The sequence below is a fragment of the Cololabis saira genome, chromosome 3, assembly GCF_033807715.1.
Source record: "Cololabis saira isolate AMF1-May2022 chromosome 3, fColSai1.1, whole genome shotgun sequence".
NCBI lineage: Eukaryota > Metazoa > Chordata > Actinopteri > Beloniformes > Belonidae > Cololabis > Cololabis saira.
Window position 1 is genome coordinate 28940294 of NC_084589.1, and position 19896 is coordinate 28960189.

The 19896-nt window shown below is 44.7% G+C and overlaps 1 protein-coding gene across 2 annotated transcripts; it reads left to right on the top strand.

Moving 5' to 3' along the window:
* Nucleotides 1-163: 163 nt before the first annotated feature.
* On the top strand, nucleotides 164-12457 carry atn1 (atrophin 1). 2 transcript variants are annotated; one of them, XM_061717100.1, is made up of 10 exons: nucleotides 164-394; nucleotides 2916-3050; nucleotides 3461-3562; nucleotides 3885-4004; nucleotides 4175-6978; nucleotides 7114-7330; nucleotides 7473-8952; nucleotides 10144-10311; nucleotides 10485-10665; nucleotides 11743-12457. In XM_061717100.1, exons 2-10 carry the CDS (start codon nucleotides 3024-3026, stop codon nucleotides 11774-11776), a joined length of 5133 nt encoding a protein of 1710 aa, XP_061573084.1. In that variant the 5' UTR covers nucleotides 164-394; nucleotides 2916-3023; the 3' UTR covers nucleotides 11777-12457. The 2 variants fall into 2 exon arrangements, with proteins under 2 accessions (XP_061573084.1, XP_061573085.1); XM_061717101.1 differs by having other exon boundaries at nucleotides 10144-10287.
* Nucleotides 12458-19896: the final 7439 nt, after the last annotated feature.

A 19896-nucleotide genomic window follows, 5' to 3' on the forward strand; every position in this document is an offset into this window, starting at 1 on the left:
GGAGAGAGGGGTGTAAAGAGGGTCGGGGTGGGGGGGATAAAAAAGTGCAAGTCGTCTTGGAGGAAGAGGGGGAGTAGGTATAGGGTGGAAAAGGGGGTGGGGGGGTAAAATAGGGAGGAAAAAAAAGGGGGGCCGAAAGGGGGTGGGGAAGAGGCGAGGGTACGCATCAATTTGTACAGTCTTCAGTTGGCACCCCTGGTTTCTCTCCTCGCAACTGAGTGGCGAGAGAGGTTTTATTCTGCGTTATTGTTATGATCGGAGCCCGACGCAACATGAGCCAGCGGGAGCCGCTGTTGACAGACGCCTGGGCTGCGAGGCGTGCGTGTCAGCGCGCAACATAAGACGACAAAACCAAGGGGGAGAGTGAGAGAGAGCGCATCGCTGGATGTTAAAGGTAAGGAGAAGGAAAAGGAAAATGGATGCTCACGCCCTTGTTTTTGGGGCTATTTCTGTGTGGACCACGCTTGTGCTCTCTCTTCCCCTCCCGTTTTTTCCTCCCCTCTCTCTCTCTCCTTTGTGCGCGAACCATCCTGCTGCGTTATGGCTGAATTATGTCCCGGTGAATTAACGTGAAATGAGCGCACGACGCGCACCCACATTCCTGCGTGGAAATGGTGGTGGAGTGGAGGGGGGAGAAGAAGGAATGCATTGGATTTCGCCATTCCCGACCCCTTCATTCTGTCTTTGAAAACACATGCATCGATCAGAAGCGAGCTCTGAGCCAGCCGGCATCCATCCCCGCCGTGGACGTGCGTGTGCTGCAGAGCGCCTGCAGAGCATGCAGCCTCGGCCGGTCTCCCCTGCGCGTGTATCAATAACAGGATGAAGAAAGGAGAAAGAGTCGTTGCGGTGCCCGCTCTGCATTATCCACACATTGTCCCCCCCTCTGCATGAGATGCAAAGCATCTCATGCAGAGGGGGGGACAATGTGTGGATGATGCTGCGCGGTGTGTCAGCATGAGTTTGCAGAGGGAATAGTAGCGTTAAAGCTGCTGCTGTTGTTTACTGACCATGGCCGAAGACAGGCCACAAGCTGCCACCTGTAACTGAGATGCATTGTGTGGTTGCATATAGATACCCACCATCAGGCACTGAATGAATTGTAACCTTGTGCCATGAACCAGGGCCGGTTCTAGGCATGCATATATGAGGGGGCAGTCAGAAATGTGAAGGGGGCATCATGTGTACACATCATGCTCCACCACTTTTTTTTCTGTGCTTATAGTAACGATGCTTTCTTCATTGAAATGGGTCTTTTGCTATGTGTCCAACCCCAACCTGGAGAAGCGGATTGCACTTTGTCAGGCCTCTACCTTCAGACCTGTCCAACTTGGGTGTCCCACCTGAAGACTAAGCTCCTGCTGGTATAGCTCTTAAGGTCACTGAGGCACGCAAACCCCCTGGCCACAATAAGGTGGCAATCCCTCAGGGGGGGAAACTGAAAAATAAAAATAAAATAAAATAAAATAAAACATCCTTCATCCAGATTTTATCAACCAACAACATTTATCTTAACTGGATGGCCTAATTCTCAAATATATGTTAACCTAAAGTAGGACTTCACAGACTATAGTCAATATTTACAAAACTGAAAGGTAGTCTTATGAATAATAATAAAAAATCTTCTCAAACAAATTTATAAAACACAACAGATATACAGCAGAACATTTTTTTGTTTTTGTTTTTTTTGTTTTTTTTTTTTTGTTTTTTTGTTTTCTCAACTTCTAAAATTTTGATTTGAGGGGGCAACATATTTATTTAAGGGGGCTCTGCCCCCTCTTGCCCCTGCGTAGAGCCGGCCTCGGCATGAACTATCTCCATGTGCAGGTAAATTAAACGACTCCACATTCATGATAGACAGGCTTACTTTGGTGATAGTGACTAAAGATTTTACACCTAAGCCTGGCTCTCTTGACTGCAGCATGCATTAATAAATGCAAAGGTATGTGTAGAGGAGCTGCTACAGCATTTACTTTGCTAACAGAGATTTAATGACAGCGTTCACACAATACACTCATCGGCTCTAAGAGATGTCCTTTTTCCATCCAGTGGTTTAATCTCATTCAATACACACTAACCATTTTTCATCATAGTGGCACATGAATGAATGAGATTAGACGAAACTCTTGCAAAATGCCTGCTGTTCTTTGTCAAGCAAAGCCTTATTGGTAAAGAATCTTGACATTGTAGTATCCCTAATGGCTGCCTGAATAAATAAGCATGTAATTCGTTTGGCCATAACCAGGTCATGTGGGTTAACCACAAGTCGCTGTGGGTTGTTGTAGAGAATCTGGAAGCAGGGGGGTGTGGCCCTGTATTCCCAAGATGTTTGCTGGAGTTTCTCTTGTCTTCTACAGATGCACACACTCACACACACACAAACTCACTCTTACAGTCCATTTAGAAACACCTCGAAACCTAACGTGCATGTGTTTGGGTTGTTTTCTCTTTTTCTTTTGGGAATGTGGATGCCTGCAGATCCAAAATCCAAGTCTACCAATCAACACATTTTCTGTTCTGCATCATTCATCTGCATTTCAGTGTAGCTCAACCCAAAACCAGTGCATTCTGTCAGGGGGAGTGGGTTAACCTCTTGTGCCTGTGGGTTTTGGCTGCCATGGTGAAAGCAGAGGGCAGAGAGGAGACTGTTTTGAGCGCAGTGAAGAGCAGTTGTGCCGATACAGTGGGGAACATGCAGGGAATTTAAATGCTGTTACTGTGCTTTTGCGGTAGTACACTCAGATGTTTTCAAAATCTCACAAATTCCTGAGCCCGGCTCTCAGTGCAAATCACAAATTGCACTGTTTATCGCTGCATCCTCGATTTCTTTTTTTTTGTGTGTGCAAAACATTGACTGCTCAGTTGGATTTTCATGCAGACTGAGTCATGCCTCCTTCACTTATGCTTCTTCACAGGTTTTGGTAGATCTCATGGTGTAAAACAGCCCAGTCAGTAAACAACTGGAACCAGTTCAGTCCCTGCAATGGCTTGTGTCGTGAAATGGACATTATAAAGAAGGAATAATGAAAACAAGGACACACAAAGAATCGGTATGCCCAAGGCCTACATCTGCTTTTCAACTGTTGTGTACCTGCCTAATTCTTATACATTTGGGAGTGCGGCTGCATCATAACTAGTTCAATATGTGATATTTTTTCTAAATAATCATGAGTACTAAGACTTTGAACATACAGTTACGTAATAAGAAATAAAAATGCATGTCTGTGCCTTATTTTGTCTTTTGTTTACAGTTTATGTCCCTCTTCTGTACCCTTTTATTCCCTCGTCTTCCTCTGACCTAACTTCCTAACTGGCTTGAATTAATCCTGTTGCCACTACATTCAACACACGTGTTTATTTTTTCCTTCTTTATGCTCCTCAGTTCTCCTCCTTCCTTTTATCCATGCGTCTTACATTTAGCATTTAGCATCACATTGTCATCTTTTGCTGGACTTTGCAGATGCCCATGCGCAGTGGGCGACGGAGGGGGGCGAGCGAAGAGAGAAGGGGTAGACGCCCACACCAAAGCCCCACTCGCCCCGATCGCAATGACCGACAAACGGTTAGTTTCTCTTTTTTCTTGTTCTTATCTCTTGTTTTCTTGGTTGTTTGTTTTCCAAACTAGTATCACATGACTGGATAGAAATGTTTTGTCCAGGACAATCAAAAACTGTCTCTGTGCATGTTCTATTGGTTTGCAGTGTAAGACTTGTTCAGGTCCTTGCAGTGTAAGCCTCGCTCAGTTTTTTGTCGTGCACCTGAGCAGATCTTTGTTTGACAGTGATGTCTTGTGTTTATGCGTGCACGTTTTTTAAAAACAGTTGTGGACCTATTAAGGATTCAAAAGCTCCACAGCAGAATTAAAGGTCCTGTGTTGTTTTTAGCAAAGAGGTGCTGGTGAAGAATTGGCTGGAAATCGCTTCAGTCGCAGATCACAAGGGCATGATTCATCAGAGAGTGAGGGGGAGGAACTTGTGTCTCCTCCAAAGAGGCAGAAAGTTCAGGTTTGTGTTACTTTTCATCAGCTTGTTATATAATGAGTAATTATAAAGCTGTGATTCAAGTAATTCTCCCAAAGTCGCTGTCTCAGCCAGAATTATATGGCTTCCTTCTACAAATATACAAGCAGTATTATCAGTTTTCACCTTATGCACAAATGATCTTTTCTTGCTAGGATTCGGCCTGTACTCCAAACCCTCCAACATCAACACACTCAACTGAAAGTTCGACTCCTTCCACCGTTCCACCTCCAACCACAGTTACCAGCCAATCCCGTGAGAGTGACAACGAAGATGGCCAATCCCAAGGCAGTAGGAGTTCGGTTGTCGGGAGTCTTGCTAATAGCAGTAGTAGTCTGAGCAGTGGGCGGGATATAGACCAGGACAATCGTTCCTCATCTCCAAGTCTTTCTGCTTCGCCGCTTGGTAGCCTGGACTCTGATTCCGATGCCCCGGACTCACCAAAGCAAGGAGATCGGGAGAAGGGTAAAGAGGGAGGAACAGGGAAGGGTGGAGGAGAGGACAGGAGACCGCTACGGGAAGGAAGAGGGGAGGACTCCTCTGGAGACGGAGAAAAGCGAGACATAGAGGCAATTGAAGATTGTCCATCTCTGAAGCCCCCCTCTACTCCTTGCTCTTCCTCTGGTCTCACTCCTTCTCTTCGTGGGGCTGGAGATTCGTCAAATGACAGCAATGGTGGGAGGAAATCATATTTCTCCCTGGACTCAAAATTGATTTGTAAGGTTGAGTATGGTACACCAGCGGGTGTTGAAGGTGCCCTTAGTGGAAGCAGAATGACATCCAAAGCCAGCACACAGTGCGTAACTAAGACAGCTATCTCTGGAGGAGATTTTTCTCACAATAGCCCCAACCTTCCTCATTCTTTACCCCCACCACTTCCTCCTCCACCTGCCCTGAAGCCTTTAGAGCATGGGGGGCAAAACCTACCTGTTGAGGTTAAGACAGAAAGAGACAAATTAGAAAAAGCAGACAAACTCCTGGACAAGACTCAGTCCACGCCTCCTTCCCTGCTGCCACAGACTGGCCCACCGCCACAATCCCAGTCTCAGCCTCAGTCCCAGCCCTCCAGTCACCCTCACCACTACAGCTCCTCCAGCTGGCAAGGTGGCACAGCAACTGGTTGCCAGGGGAGCTGGGGCTACACCCGTTACCCTGGCAACCACCACCCACACCAACCACAGCACCAGCCCCCAGTGCAGCAGCAACAACTTCCCTCAGTTTATAACCCTCCATCCTCTCGCCACTCCTCCTCCCACCCCTCTTACCTCCCCCATCCTCACCCCCATCCCCACAGGGAGTACCTTCCCAGGTATGCTGGAGGGGGAGGGGACAGAGAGAGGGGGGCCGCAGGAGAGAGGGAGAGGGGAGTGAGGGGGGAGTGTGGGGGGAGGGAGATCAGTCGTGAGTTTTCTGCTCCCACTGGTAACAGCAGCAACAATAGCAGTGGGGGAAATAGTAATACTGGGTCTGGTGCGATGGGAGGTCCCAACAACATTCAAGGTAGGGAGTTTGGGGGCCTGTCGGTAGGTCAGAGTCGGGAATACCAAGGTTCTGCGAGAGATGGACCCAACTTGGGTCCAGAAAGAAGAGACTTTGGTCCAGCTTTCAGAGATAGGGAGCGTGACAGGGAAAGGGAACGTGAAGGAGGAAGGGATTTTAATCTGCCAAACCAAAACCAGAGTAGAGACTTTGTCCCCAGCGGAGCTTCAGGGGGGCTTCCCAGAGACAAAGATGGGAGCAGATGGGGTGAGTTTGGAGTCCAGACAAGAGAGGTTGTGAGCAACAGCCACCCCAACAGCAACTCCATCCCACAGGGAAATACCCCAGGTTCAACTAGTGGGCTACCAGTCACCCCCTTACTAAACCGTGACCCACCTGCATCACCCCATTCCTCCCTACCCCTGGCCCCCCACCCCCATCCACATCCTCCAAACTCATCAAACCGAGACTTCCCTCCTCCTATGGACCAGGCACAAACACCCTCCTCTGCAGCAGACCACTTTCACAGAGAGTATCCTCCTCCTGGAGGAAAAGACTTTCCTACCGGGGCACCTCCTTCCTCTGGCACAAATCGGGAGTACCTAAGCTCTCCTGGCGTAACGCCAAACCTAGCACGAGAGTATTCAGGCCACGGTGGAACCCAGCATACCCATCCACCTCATCCACATTACCAGTCTGGGCCAAAAGATAGAGAGAGGGATCCAAACTTGCGTGAGTCTCCTATGTACCAAGGCCGTGGAGGCCCAAATCAGCCTCCTGCACTTTCTCCTTCATCCTCTTCCAGTCATCATGGACCATACCCCAATCCACCACCTCAGCCACCTTTACCCCCACCTCAGACCTCTCATTCCCAGCCACCCCCCTCAGGGATTGCACCCAGTGTACGTCCCCCACACTATCAGTCTTCTGCCCAGACACCTCCAACACCACTCTCTCCTTTACCAAGCCCATCCACCAATCAGATGGGACCCTTCTCATCTTTTCCCCCTGGCTCTTCCTCTGCTCCCGGTGTACAACTTCCTGTACCAGGTGTGCCATCCAGCTGCTCGCCTGGATGTCGTCCTTCCCCTTTCCATGGCACTTTGAACAACCACCCTCAGTTCAGTGGAACATATCATCCCAGCGGCAACAACACCAGTAACCTGTCAAACAGCAGCAGTAACAGTAGCGGACCCAGTAGCAGCAATACCAACTCGCAGTCACTCTCACCTCAAAATGTCTCCAAGGGGCCTCCACCTCTTAATAACTCCACCAATAACAATAGCATCTCCACACCTGCCTCCAGCTCTTCACTCTTAAGTGGAGATGGACATTTGGATCCAGGCCCACCTTCCACACCCGTCATCAAGGAAGAACCAATAGAGGAAAGGGAAGAAATTGAAAGCCCGCCACCGTTATTAAGTCCCTCACCTGAGCCAAAACCTGTGGACATTCCTATCCATGCGAGCCAGTCAGCACGGTAAAGTCTAAATTACATCATCATCCTATCCAAGATTGTCAGTCTCTCACTGCATTCGGTCCACTGTCAGCAGTGAGTCCATTTATTGATAGTGATTCTGACTCCTGACAGAAATTCTGTGTCTTATGCTCCTAGGTTTCACAAGGTCCTTGACCGTGGCAGTGGAAACTCTTGTGCCCGCAGTGATGTCCTGTTTGTGCCATTAGACGGGTCCAAACTGTGGAAGAAGAGGAATGAGATGATTGAGAGGGCCCGCAGAGAGGTTGAACAGCGAGCTAGAGACTTAAGAGAGAAAGAAAGGGAACGAGAGAGGGAGCGTGAGCGTGAGAGGGAACTGGATCGACATCTACAGGTGTGCACATTTAAGGGGGATAATTATGTGCATTATCCGATTTAATGGATTTGATGTAGATTAAATTGATCAGCTTAATGGGAGGGGAGTGAAGTAGGTCATAGCACATGTGATTTACTGTCTTTTCCTGTTTTCTCTTTAGCAGCAGAAGGATGTCACTGTTGCTGGAGGGTGTCGCCAGGGTTCCACACTCTTCTTTCCCCCCTCATCTTCTATTATTCTTGACCCTTCATCTCCTGCTTGTTCATCTGGAAACCCTGTCACACACTCTCATCCTCACGCCCAGCATCACCCCTCACATCCACATGCTCACCTTCCTCCAGCACACCATCTCCACCACTCTCTCTCCCACAGTATCCCCCACTCCCTTCTCTTGCCATCCATGGGTGGGGCATCGGCCGTGCCACAGGGGGCCCTGGGAATAGGTTTAGGGGGTCCATATTTGGGCCCTGACACACCAGCATTGAGAACTCTGAGTGAATATGCTCGCCCACATGCTATGTCTCCACTTGGGGCTGCAAGTCGTGCCCAGGCACATCACCAACAGGTTCACCATGGGCATCCCCATGTCCACCCCTCATTCTTTCTTCCTCAGTTTCAGAATCATGCTTTTGGGCACCCAAATCACCTGCCTACTGATGCAGCTACAGCCGCAGCTATCTTGGGTTTTTTATACGGCGGCGGCCTTGATGGTGGTCCAGGTGTTGGGGGCCATCCCGGGGTGGCAGGAGGCCCAGTACACGGAGGGTTTGGAGCCGCTGGATTAGGAGGTGTCGGCTTCCCTCATGCTATGGCTCATCATCGAGATCGGATGAAACCGGGATTTGAATTTAAGAGTGATGAACGGGTTTATCCACCAGGATCCATACCTGAAGCTGCAGCTATTGCTCTTGCTCACTCACATTCCCATGCCCACACCAATGCCCATGCACATGCTCACTCCCTTCTATTAGGCGGAGGTCCACCAGGAGCTAATGAGGTGTCAATCTATGGTACTCCTCCACCTCCGGCTCCACCTGGTCCTCCGCACCTCCAGAACCCAACCCTGGTGCCAGTAACCCGACCTCCCAACCCCCCTGCTCCACAATCCCTGTCCAATCCTCCTCCTTCATCTCTGCTCCCACCTTCTCTCCCCTCTCACCCTTCATCTGCTCCACCAGCCACCCCAGCAGCCCCAGCAGCCCCTGCTCCTCCGCCGCCGGCTCCTCCCCAACCTACTCCACCCACCTCCAATGCCGCCTCCCTGCATCACCCAGTCCCCCATTCTTCTTTTCCCAGCTCCCTGTCTTCTCATGTGCCACCGGCCCCCGCCCAAGCCGCTCCCCCCGAGACCTACCCTACTCCCACGCGCTCCCCCGCCTCCTATGAGCGTGACAGGAGTGGAGAAAGAGAGCGGGAAAGGGATCGAGACAGAGCATCTTTGCCAGCTTTTGGTGACAGAGAGCGCGAGAGGGGAGGAAGTGGTGGTGGAGGAGGAGGAGGAGCAGCAGGGAGTGGAAGTGGAACAGGTGGAGGAGGTGGAGGAGAAAATCTGGGGCGTCTTCAGATGTTAAACGTGACACCTCACCACCACCAGCATTCACACATCCACTCACATCTTCACCTGCATCAACAAGACACAGGTACCCACTGTTACTAACGATGCTGACATTATCACTATCAACTCACCAATTAACAGATTCAACAGATGTTGTACATGTCAAAATATGCAGTGATACATTTATTTTCTCAATCTAAAACCTAAGGTCCCACACTATAAAAAATGTGACATTTTATACTTACTTAACACATTTAAAAAGAGATCTACGGGCAAAACGTTTGCCTTTGTTAAAATGATCTGTTAACATATAGCTTTGAATGAATGTGTGTAATCTTTAGGAATAAGATTCTAGTTCTGAGATGTTCTCTGTATAAGTAACATTGACTTATCACTTTTGACTCTGTTTGAACGGTCCCTAGAGAGCAGAACATGTAAAATGCCTTAAAAAAGATTTAGTCTTGTATTGGCCTGTACTTTTAAAATGTATCTGTATTCAAAAAAGTCTAAAAATTAATGCAGATGTGCAACAAACAACTTTTGTACCTTATGAAAACCAACAAACCTCCATATTTTTATTTCAACATATATTTGTGTATAGATTATTGGGCACAGCCTGAGCTGATCCAGATATTAAGAGAAGAACTAACACACTGTTGTTGAAACAAAAATAAAAGGTTCACACCAGTGTATGTATGCTCTGCAATGTTTTAAAATTAATTTTAGTTTTAGCTTATCTCAACATTCAAAGCAGCTTTTCCGTGATTGCAGGTAGTATTGCTCATATGTTCCCCCAAGGAATTTAACACGTGTTTAAAGACATTTCTTTTATCTGGAGATCTTCAAAAGAGGTTTAATCAGAAAGTCTTACGTTTGGGAGTAACTTTGAGTAGATAATGACAAGAAAAGTTTGAGAAGTCCTTTATAAAAGTTTCATGAGGTGATTTTGATTTAAGCATATATACACTGGTGCATATTTTACTATACATCTTTTAACACACAAGTAAAACTACGCTTTATTTTGACCATCATAGTTTGGTTGGTTGTTTTATTTAATCAAACTACATCACATAGTGACACAACAGACCACACTGTCAAGAGCATTCAGGGGATTATATCCCTGTTTCTCCGACATATTTATACACATTTTTTCAGCATTTGAGAGCTGTCAAAAGTCATTATAATGTAGTGGTAATGTATTTTTAGTGTCATAACTATCATGCTTTGACTATTATTAAATATCTCCTGTATTTCTTATTACATCACTGGCATCTAGCGGCGGGCGGGGTTCACCCCCTGATGGACCCGTTGGCGTCGGGGTCTCCTTTGGCACGCCTCCCGTACCCAGGAGCCACACTAGGCACCCCCATCCTGGCTCACCCCCTCACTGACAGCGAGGTTCTCCGCCAGCAGCTGTTCGGTGAGGAGAAGGCTCCTCGTCCATGTACTCCTTCAGTTTTCTTCTCTAAAAACACAGAGCCAGAACTTATACAAAGACACAGCTTTACTCTCGATGGTGACGACTGTCCCTGCTCTCCCACCTTCCTCTCTACTTTTTCTTCTTTCTTTTCTGTACCTCTTCCTGCTCCACCTCCTTCCTCTTTGTTTCCGTGACAGGTGCTCCCTTCCGTGAACTGCCACAGCCGACCTCCCTCACAGGTCCCATGTCTGCAGCCCATCAGCTCCAGGCCATGCAACAGGCCCAGAGCGCGGAGCTGCAGATCCAGAGACTGGCCCTGGAACAGCAGTGGATCCACCACCATCACCACCACTCCCTCACCCAGGATGAGTATTACAGGTACAGAGGCTCTGTGCATCTGTTATAAACGCAGCAAAGATCCACTATATTGTGTATGGCTCCAATTAGTACATCTACACCAGATGTAGTGTTTGCGCAAGTCTGCCATTGGCCTAGCATTTCACTTGGCATTTTCTTTTCCTTCTTGGAATCCATGATACTGTTTTCAAAGTCACCTTAGCTACAAGAAGCAGCAGCCTCTGAACTGAAATCTGGTTCAGTTTTGATGAAGATTTGGGTCATGTAGTAGAGTCAACTTGCCCGGTTCTTTCTGTGAATTTCTTAGAGGCCTTTTTTGAAAGTTTGCTTAACTTTTTCATTAAAAAAACAAGTTTCCTTTTGATGCTGCCTTGCAAAGGCACCAATGCTACACCCTGAGCATAATGCTGCTGAAGAAGAGTGAGGCAGAATGATTTATTCTCCTATTCAGTACTCTATTCACCTGTACAGTATTAGCTGGTGGTTAACTTTTCTATGTTCGGCAAAGACATACCGAGCGTTCTCAAAGCTGACTTTTTTTTAAACATATTTTTTGCAAGTGTTATTTTTCTGCAATAGTTATAGTAATACAGCTTTTACTCTGTTGATAATATTAGTAAACATCTGTACAGGGTTCTGCAAAGTCCTTACAGTCCTAAAATAAAACACTTTAATGGACCAGCTGGCCCTTCTGAATCCGCCTGCTGCACTGCAGAACCCGGTCTGACGGCAGACCTCAAGCTAAATACTCCATACAGTTACATTTTTACCTTCTACTCATTTTATCCCATTTATTGTCATCGTATTTGTCAGTGCGCTCTACCATGCATGATTGCAGAATTAAGTGGTTGTAGAAATCTCCATAATTTACCATCAAAGAAACCTTGACAGTGGTTGGACTCTGCAGTCATCAGCAGTGAATACAGAAAGTTTGATTCAAAACAGGTTGAAGCTTTTGTGATAAACCAAGAAGCAAATGTCAGTGTGTAATCTTGCATGCAACTTAGTGACTTGACATTTGCATTAAAGTGCATTTGTCTGAGATGAAATCAAGCCTTAACATTTGTATTACCGGGATTTCTTTTTCCGTCTTTTCAGTCACCTGAAGAAAGAGAGTGACAAGACCCTGTGAGGGAGGGGCACGACGGAAAGCAACACGAAGGAAATCGAGATGTGCGAGAACAGCACAAATATAGCAAGAAAAGCACTGACAGACAACGAGGGAACAAAGATTTCTTAAAGCGAGCTGGACTAATGGACAGGACATCCACTGAAGGAAACAACAAGATTTTGAAGGACTGACAGAAGATGGAGGATGGCATCAAAAAGTTGCACACAGTCCCCTGATAGGTGCATCCGACTCCGACGCCCTCCTGCGGTTATGTTTTGTGCGCTGTACAGTATATTAGACGGGGACAACGATAGTGAAGTACAGTATGTGTAAAATACCTGATGCCAGAAGAATGTGTACACAAGTCTCTTTTATGTTGTTGCATGTAGCTAGGCGCTTATTCTAAACTGGTGGAACTTTTCGGTTCTGTTTTTAGTAATTACCCCCTCTTTTGTACCTGAGGGGGCTTCTATATGCATGAAACCAGCAATTTAGTGTTTTTGTTATGTTTATGATCAATAGTATTGTTATTATGATTAATGTTGTTTGTTTGTTGATAATGATATAATTATATATACAGCACATATTATTTGTATTATTTTTTTACATTTTCATGGTATGGCAGTCAGTTTTTATTTTTTATTTTCAATTTACCTTGTGAAACAAGATGCAAATGAAGGCAAAAAAAGAAGAAAAAAAATCTGGAAATAAATTATAATCCTTTTTTTTGCTAATTTCTCAAGTTTTCGTGTGTGCATTATTCCCACTTCGTGTACATTCAGGCCGTTTTTCCCTGTCTTTTGTTTTATACAAGTCACTCATGCACAAAGCATATCAAATTCCTTTCCCTACCTCCCCCTTTCCCCTCCCCCTTCCCCCTCTCTCTCGTCTTTCTCTACACCGGCCTCTCCCTCCTTCTCCTCTCTGAGTGGAGCTAATAGGAGACACATGGGATGAGTGTTTGGGCTGTTTTATGGTTCCGCGTTACATCAACGCAGAGCCTACGGCGTAGAGTACGCGGCGACGAGCACCGTACGGTGCGCGTCGCCGCGTACCCTACGCCGTCGATTTAACGCGGAACCATAAGTCAGGCTTGAGACATGGGAGCGGAGTCGCTCCAGTGCACACCAGCCACCCTGTGGAGCGAGCATTCCTGACTGCTCTGTAAAAAAAAAAAAAAATGAGAAGAAAAGAGGAGTAGGAAAAAAAAATGTCAACAGAAATGAGAAGGAGGAACAGGGGAGGAGCTGCGAGAGCGTGATTTACAGACCCTGCCGAGGGTTCAGGGCTGCCTGCGTGCTCACCGTGTCTGGCCGGAGGAATCTCCTTCAGGCGGACGCGGATCAGCGGCTGCAGCCTTCACTCTGCAGAGCAGGAGCCGCGTCACAGCGCCGTCTTCATATTTATCTGAAAGGCCACAATCTGCAGCCCTCTTCTTTTATGCAACCTGAAGTCTTCACACTCCCCCCTCCAGGCATGCTTCATGAGTTGAAGGTTTTGTGTCATTAAAAGTCACCTTGAATAAGTGTGCCATCATAATGTAAAGAACAGACAGATCTTAACCCCCTCCCTCCCTCCCTCTGGTGACATCACATTTGGGATTTATTCTTAGTACATCGTCAGTCTTTCTTCTTTACATCCTCAGGATGTAAAGCAGTGTCTGGTATGAGTAGAGGTGGACAGAGTACTCGACCCCGGTACTTGAGTAAGAGTACAAATACTACTGGTCAAAATTTACTCCGTTACAAGTAAAAGTAGCTCAGTCAAAATATTACTCGAGTAAGAGTAGAAAAGTACTTGCTTTTAAAGGTACTTATATCCAAAAGTAAATGCTTTTAAATTTACTTTAAGTAAAAGTAAGAGTAAGAGTAAGAGTAAATTTCTTATTTTCCACATCAGTAAATTACTATATTTTTTCTAAATTAATTTAAGGATCTTTTAACTCTTGTTTCTGAGAATTAACTCTTTGAAACCAGCTGCACTGATGTGCTGCTTTTAGAACCACAATGTTATATAAAACCTGCAGAAACACCAAAAACAAATCAAATGAATGGGATCATAAGAGGACAGCAGATGATGCAGAGTTTATTAACAATCATGAACTGAAACCAAATGAACCTGCACCATCCAACTAAGTCTGGATCCCCCTCAAAGACCACTGCTTTACAAAAAACGACATCTCTGCTTTCAATAACTCAATGTTGAAGTCACTTAACTTTACAGGAAGGACATGTACCAGTAGCCTACAATATAGCAATATAGAGCATAACAAACTGTCTCCCAATGTCTGTCTTGTCTGTCTCTGTGCATGTCTCCCAATATCCGTCTAAAAATAGGATGTTAGGGAAGAAGAAAAAAGAGCAGACCTGAAAGTAACGAGTACTTTTCAGCCTTTTCCTAGAAATGTACTCGAGTAAAAGTAAAAATATTTGTCTTGGAAATGTATTCAAGTAAGAGTAATAAGTACCAAAGAAATCTAATACTCAAGTAAAGTACAAATCCTCTGGATATGTACTTAAGTACAGTACTCAAGTAAATTTACTCCGTTACTGTCCACCACTGGGTATGAGTCTCTTTTCATATATTTATGCTTTAAAGGATTTATTATATTCTATCACCACTTCTTTTACCAAGCTTCTTTAGGTGTTTTGGAGCTGAAGTGACCAGAATGACAGCTGCTTTACATTTCAGGGCCTCTTGTGTCATAGTTTTTGGTTGATCATGCTCCGAATGCTCCAGTCACAGGTCCGGACTGCAAGCGTGTCACTGTAGCTCTCTGATATAATTCATTGCATCTGACGCCGTCTTGGCGACCTGTCCAGGGTGAACCCCTGGCTCTCGCCTGTTATGAGTTGGGATAGGCTTCAGCAGACCCCTGTGACCCTGCAAACGATGAAGCGGGTATAGAAAATGGATGGATGGATGGATGGATGGATGGATGGATGGATGGATGGATGGATGGATGGATGGATGGATGGATGGATGGATGGATGGATGGATGGATGGATGGATGGATGGATGGATGGACCATCTTGTTCAAATAAGGAAGACCTTCTCTGAAGAAGACATCTGGATGGCAGCATGCAGAAACCACAAACATTAATTGTTTCCTCACAGATGTGGAAGTTACTTAAATGCACACTACTGCACCGCCATGGCAGCTGCTGTGGGCTTTGTGCTGCAAGCTGAAAACGGATCAGTCCTGGACCTTAACAGCCCGGAGGATGCAGCGCACATGTTTCCCAGAAAGGATTTCAGTGTTTGATTCATTGTCCCACAGAACAGCTTTTGCCTTCACCTCAATTCAGAGTTTTGACAGCGCTGTTCATTCTTTTCAGTTTTTGATTGTTTGTTTTTCTATTATTATTTATTTTTTTGTCCTCTGCATAGTTTCAACTTCCACTGATGAGCTGTGTTCACTGGCAGTCATTTTTTTTTCACCAGTGTCACCTCGGGCCTGAAGACCATAACCACCGGTTTTTCTCCCATAAACCTTAAATATTTGTGAGGGATTTTTCTGGATGTTTGTGTCAAATTCAAAATGAACTCTGTCACTTTTCTTTTTCTTTTTTCTTTTTTGGATAGGGTTATAATGATTTGCAAGTCATTGTTTTCTGTTTTTAATTTACATTTTTAAACAGCATCCCAGCATTTTTGGAAGCTATGTTTTACATGTCTGTGGTTTGGCAAATTAATTGCGTCGCTATTAATTGGATGCCTCAAAGGCATAGTCAGGTTTAGATTACAGCACAACAGCAATTATTTGCCTGTGCCTCTGGTCCAACATTTGACATTCATTTGTGCAAATTAGACAAACAAGTCCAGAGATCAACATCCGTCTTTTATTTTATTATAATTAAAGTCATGTTCTTGGAACTTACCACACTAGTATTTGTTTTTCAACTTAGCATAACGCCACAAAAGCAGTGAATACCAAAGCCCCAAAAGTGTTTTTTTTTTTCAACACCCAGAAAAGTTTAATCAAAATGCTGATCCACACTAAAGGTGTTGCTGTGATTCATGAAAGTGGGAAAGAAGATCAGCCCAGCAGTTTATTCATATAAAATGGTGTCCTCAGGCAAGTCACTGCACATTCATTTGAAATAAAGATAATCTCAATGCTTGCGATAATCACAATGCATGTTTACCTATAGTTTTGAGAAGTTATAGGTAAACATGAGAGCTGCTTGTGAGAAACCTGCAAATGTGTCTTCCAACATCCATCGTTTCTCTGCACCAACATACATGAAGAACACTCACAAAAGTATTCAAACGTTCACAAAATAATCTACTTCTTAAACTTTCTTTGCTGCTTCCTCTAACATTCGCTACAGACTCATCTTCCTCCTCCTGAAGATGTTGAAATGAATGAGCTATTCTAATAGATCAGCAAGAGTATTTGTCTGCAACAGTCAGTTTGCATGACACTATTACTCTTTTACACCTGCTGTTGTCCTATTTGGACTTAATTTAGTAAAATCTCCAGTTTTATTGTTTTACTCTTTTATTCACCCAGTGGCAGTATATGCTTTTGTTGTACGACATCGATTTTTGAAATAAAATACAGTCACGAGCTTTTAAACATCATGGATATTCCCCATGGTCAGCAAAATGTCTACTTGGGCAAATCGACCTTCATCTCATTCGTCTACAGTGCTGTCGTTAAAGCCTTCAGCAGAAACAGACAAACTGGAATCAGCAACAGCGGTTGGCTGAGAAAAGAGCCTCTTCACCTCTTTCACTCGTACGATCAATCTCCTCTGACCTCTCAGACACTTCGGTGGATCATTTTGAGGCATTGCAGAGCATCGTTAAGGAGCTGTTGAGCAACGTCTAGCTGACCAGAGACAGCGCTGCACCACAGCTGTCTGTCTCCCACCGCCACACATGCGTCTGCCAGCCCCCCCTCACCACCTCTGTCAACAGCAGTACACTGATAAAAGAGCACACACGCATTTGAAATGGCGCATTGTTCATTTGATGAAAGTAAACTAGTGCTTTCACTGATAAAAGAACAGGATTGATATAAGATTACTGTCTGAAGGAGGCAAGATTTAACAATAACTTGATTTGTGTGACTCCAGTTACTGTAACTGTGTAACACGCTCATTGTGCATCAGAATCAGAATCAGAATCAGAATCAGAATCAGCTTTATTGAGTCAGTTTAGAAAACTGTTATTGACTTCGGATACACCGGCGGCGGCACTGATGGAATTATGCGCCTGTTTTCCAAAGGGTAACACTGGGATAGGGGGGGAGGAGAAAAAAAATACATCTTCACATTGAATATCATACAATACACAATATCAAGTTGCAAAAAAACACCTCGCAGACACGAAGCACAGACGTCACAGGACTTGCATGTGGTGATTGGGGGTGGGCAAGTCGGGGGGGGGGGGGTGGTCCCGGCACAGTTCATCCAAGTGAGGGCCGGGTTCGCTGGCGCTCAAACCCGGACGTCCTTGTCGGGAGGGGCTGATAAGAGGGGAGCCAGGAAGGCGGTTGGATGGGGAGAGGGAGGTGTGTGTGTGTCAGTGTGTATGTGAGAGTCTGTAACGCGGTAAGACCGACGACCTTTCTCCCCGAGAGTAGCCAAGCGTCCTTGATGTTATCGAACAGCGGTACAGTTCTGGGAGTCAGCATCCTCAGATGTTTTTGACATCTTGGCATCTTATTTACTTTTACTTTATTTACTTTATTTTTCTAACTGATCTGTTCCAGCAATGTTCCTGTCACTACAGGGAGATGTTAAAAATGGACACATTTACATCACTCTACAGTTGTACAGATCAGTTGTTTCATACACTGACTGCATGTGTAGACGATATCTGAAATGTTAGTGAGACGATCAAAGTAGCAGGAGATGCTGAAAATAACACGCTTTAACTGCCTGCAACATCTAATATCACAACACAGGCTGCTCCAACCAGCTCAAGGCTGGTGGCTGCCATTGATCATAAATGAAAACAGAAGTGACACACTGGCTATATTAAAGGTTCCTTTGAAATATATAAACTATTAATCTATAAATCGTGCAGCCAACCAACTGAATCCAACTCTGCACAACAGCAGGCAGACCTAAATCCTAAACACTTTAGTATTCATGGCCATTTAATACTGTATTTTATCACTAGTCCACAAGTCTGTAACTGCACACAATTTATTTTTTGACTAAAGATCATTATGAGATACAAATTAAGCGTTGCCAGAGCCCTCTTACCACAGTCAGGGTCAGGAGCTAAAGTATTTTCAAGCCCAACTGTGGTTTATGCATCACTTTAAAATCTCAAACACAGAAAAACTTACTGACTGCTACATAACTAAACAAAGTGTTAATTTTCCAGCTCTAAGTGCAAATTTAGCTCAGTTGGGAACCTACAATGAGGAGGTAACTGGTTTCTTTCCCAGCGCTACCACTTCACACGTCAGCATTGAAGATTGTGCTCCTCACTTAAATTTGAGGGGAAAAGCGTCAGCTAAAAGGAAAGTAATGAAAATGGGATGATTATGAATGTATATTTAACAAGACAAAGTTTATAGGTCTATTGCACGTGTACTTAGACCGGTTAAACTAATGAATCACAGCTCCCTCCGTGTGACAAATCCAAAACAGGGGGAGCTTTTGGACTCAGATGGGAGAGTGTTTATGTTCCAGTCGGATGTGGTTTGCTTGGGCAAGATGCTGATCCACAGGATTGCCCCTGAATCTCTCACTGGTGTGAGACTGCTCAGACAAAAGTACGACATGTTTGTGAATTGTAGGAAGCTGTTTGAGGAGAAAGATAGTTTAAGGTAAAAGGTGATATAGAAGTGTGGAGCATTAATCACAACCCCGGACTCTTAAATTCTCTTACATCTGACTTAACCAGGAAAAGCAGTTCTTTAAGGATCTCACTTTGTTTTGAAGCTTATAAGGACTTTTGTTGATGCCTGTTTTTGTAGCTGTCAAAGTCAATTCTGCTGCCGACACTGAAGGTTACTTTGAAAGGAAAATCATAGAAACCAACATTACAGACTTCCTCTTTTCTCTCCAAGTCTCCCAGTAAATTCTGGCGGTTCGACAGCAAGTCAACATACACATTACGAGGATCCTCAAACAAAACCACTTTATCTTTAATGTCAAGATGTTCTCTTTAAGCACACCCACAGAAATGCAGAGTTGCAGAGCTGCAGAACTGTCGTCATCGCCAAACAGACCCGGGGTCACTAAGGGAAAGTTAAAACCTGCATATTTGGAATATATTCTTGTTTGGACATTGATACATTTCTGGTCCCAACAAGTGAAATACACTTGTTAAAAGTAATCAAACAGTTTTTTTGCTCTTTTTTGTACATTTGTAGGAAATAAACAACCTGTAATCAATTACTGATGTCCTGTTTTCAGTCATTATTATCAAACCCTTTATTTGTAATTACATAAATTAAACTCTTATTGTAATTGCTGAAAAGCTTTTGTATTTTTTATGGGGAAGACATCTGTTAAAGTTCTTAAAGTTGGACGGCTTCTTCACCTTCTTCTCTTGTCCTCCGTTTCCTTGGTATTTTTTTTTCTTACCCGGACTCATTTGTTAACGCTGGCATAACTGCTGCCTAATAATGATTTTGTTCTCTGGGAAAAATTCTCTCATCACTTTTGTTTGTAAACAAAATAGACAGACCTCTGCTTCTTTGTTAGACACTTTTTCTACTGATATTTTCCTTGAGAAGCTAAGTGCAGCCCTCTTTTTGAAAGGTCTGTAGTCCTGCTTTCTGGGTTGAACATCTCAAAGCTGACGGTTGAGAACAAACTACACCAAGCTGGTCTCCATTAATGGCGACCAAGAAGGGCAATGGTTTTGTAGTTTTGTAGTAGGAAACATTTCAGTCATCAGTTCTGTGGTTGGATGAGAGTTGTACAACTAAACTTGTTTCGTGTAGTGATGGGAGGTAGAAGTATCTAAACTCATGAATAACACCCATACAGTCACCTATGGTGATGTCAAAGTGTTTTGTTAGAAAAAAACAAAAGACATTTAACAACATAAGATAAACTGCCGAAAACAGGAGCTTTATATTTTCTAATTAAAAAAAGAAAGAGAGAAATGGTTAACAGAAAACAGTACCTACTACCCTTTGGAGGGGGAGAATCAGAATCTTAAAC

Coding starts and splice junctions, on each gene's coding strand:
- atn1 (XM_061717100.1), top strand. CDS start 3,024: ATGAAAACAAGGACACACAAAGAATCG. Junction 6,979..7,113: donor CATGCGAGCCAGTCAGCACG/GTAAAGTCTAAA, acceptor TTATGCTCCTAG/GTTTCACAAGGTCCTTGACC. Junction 7,331..7,472: donor AACTGGATCGACATCTACAG/GTGTGCACATTT, acceptor TTTTCTCTTTAG/CAGCAGAAGGATGTCACTGT.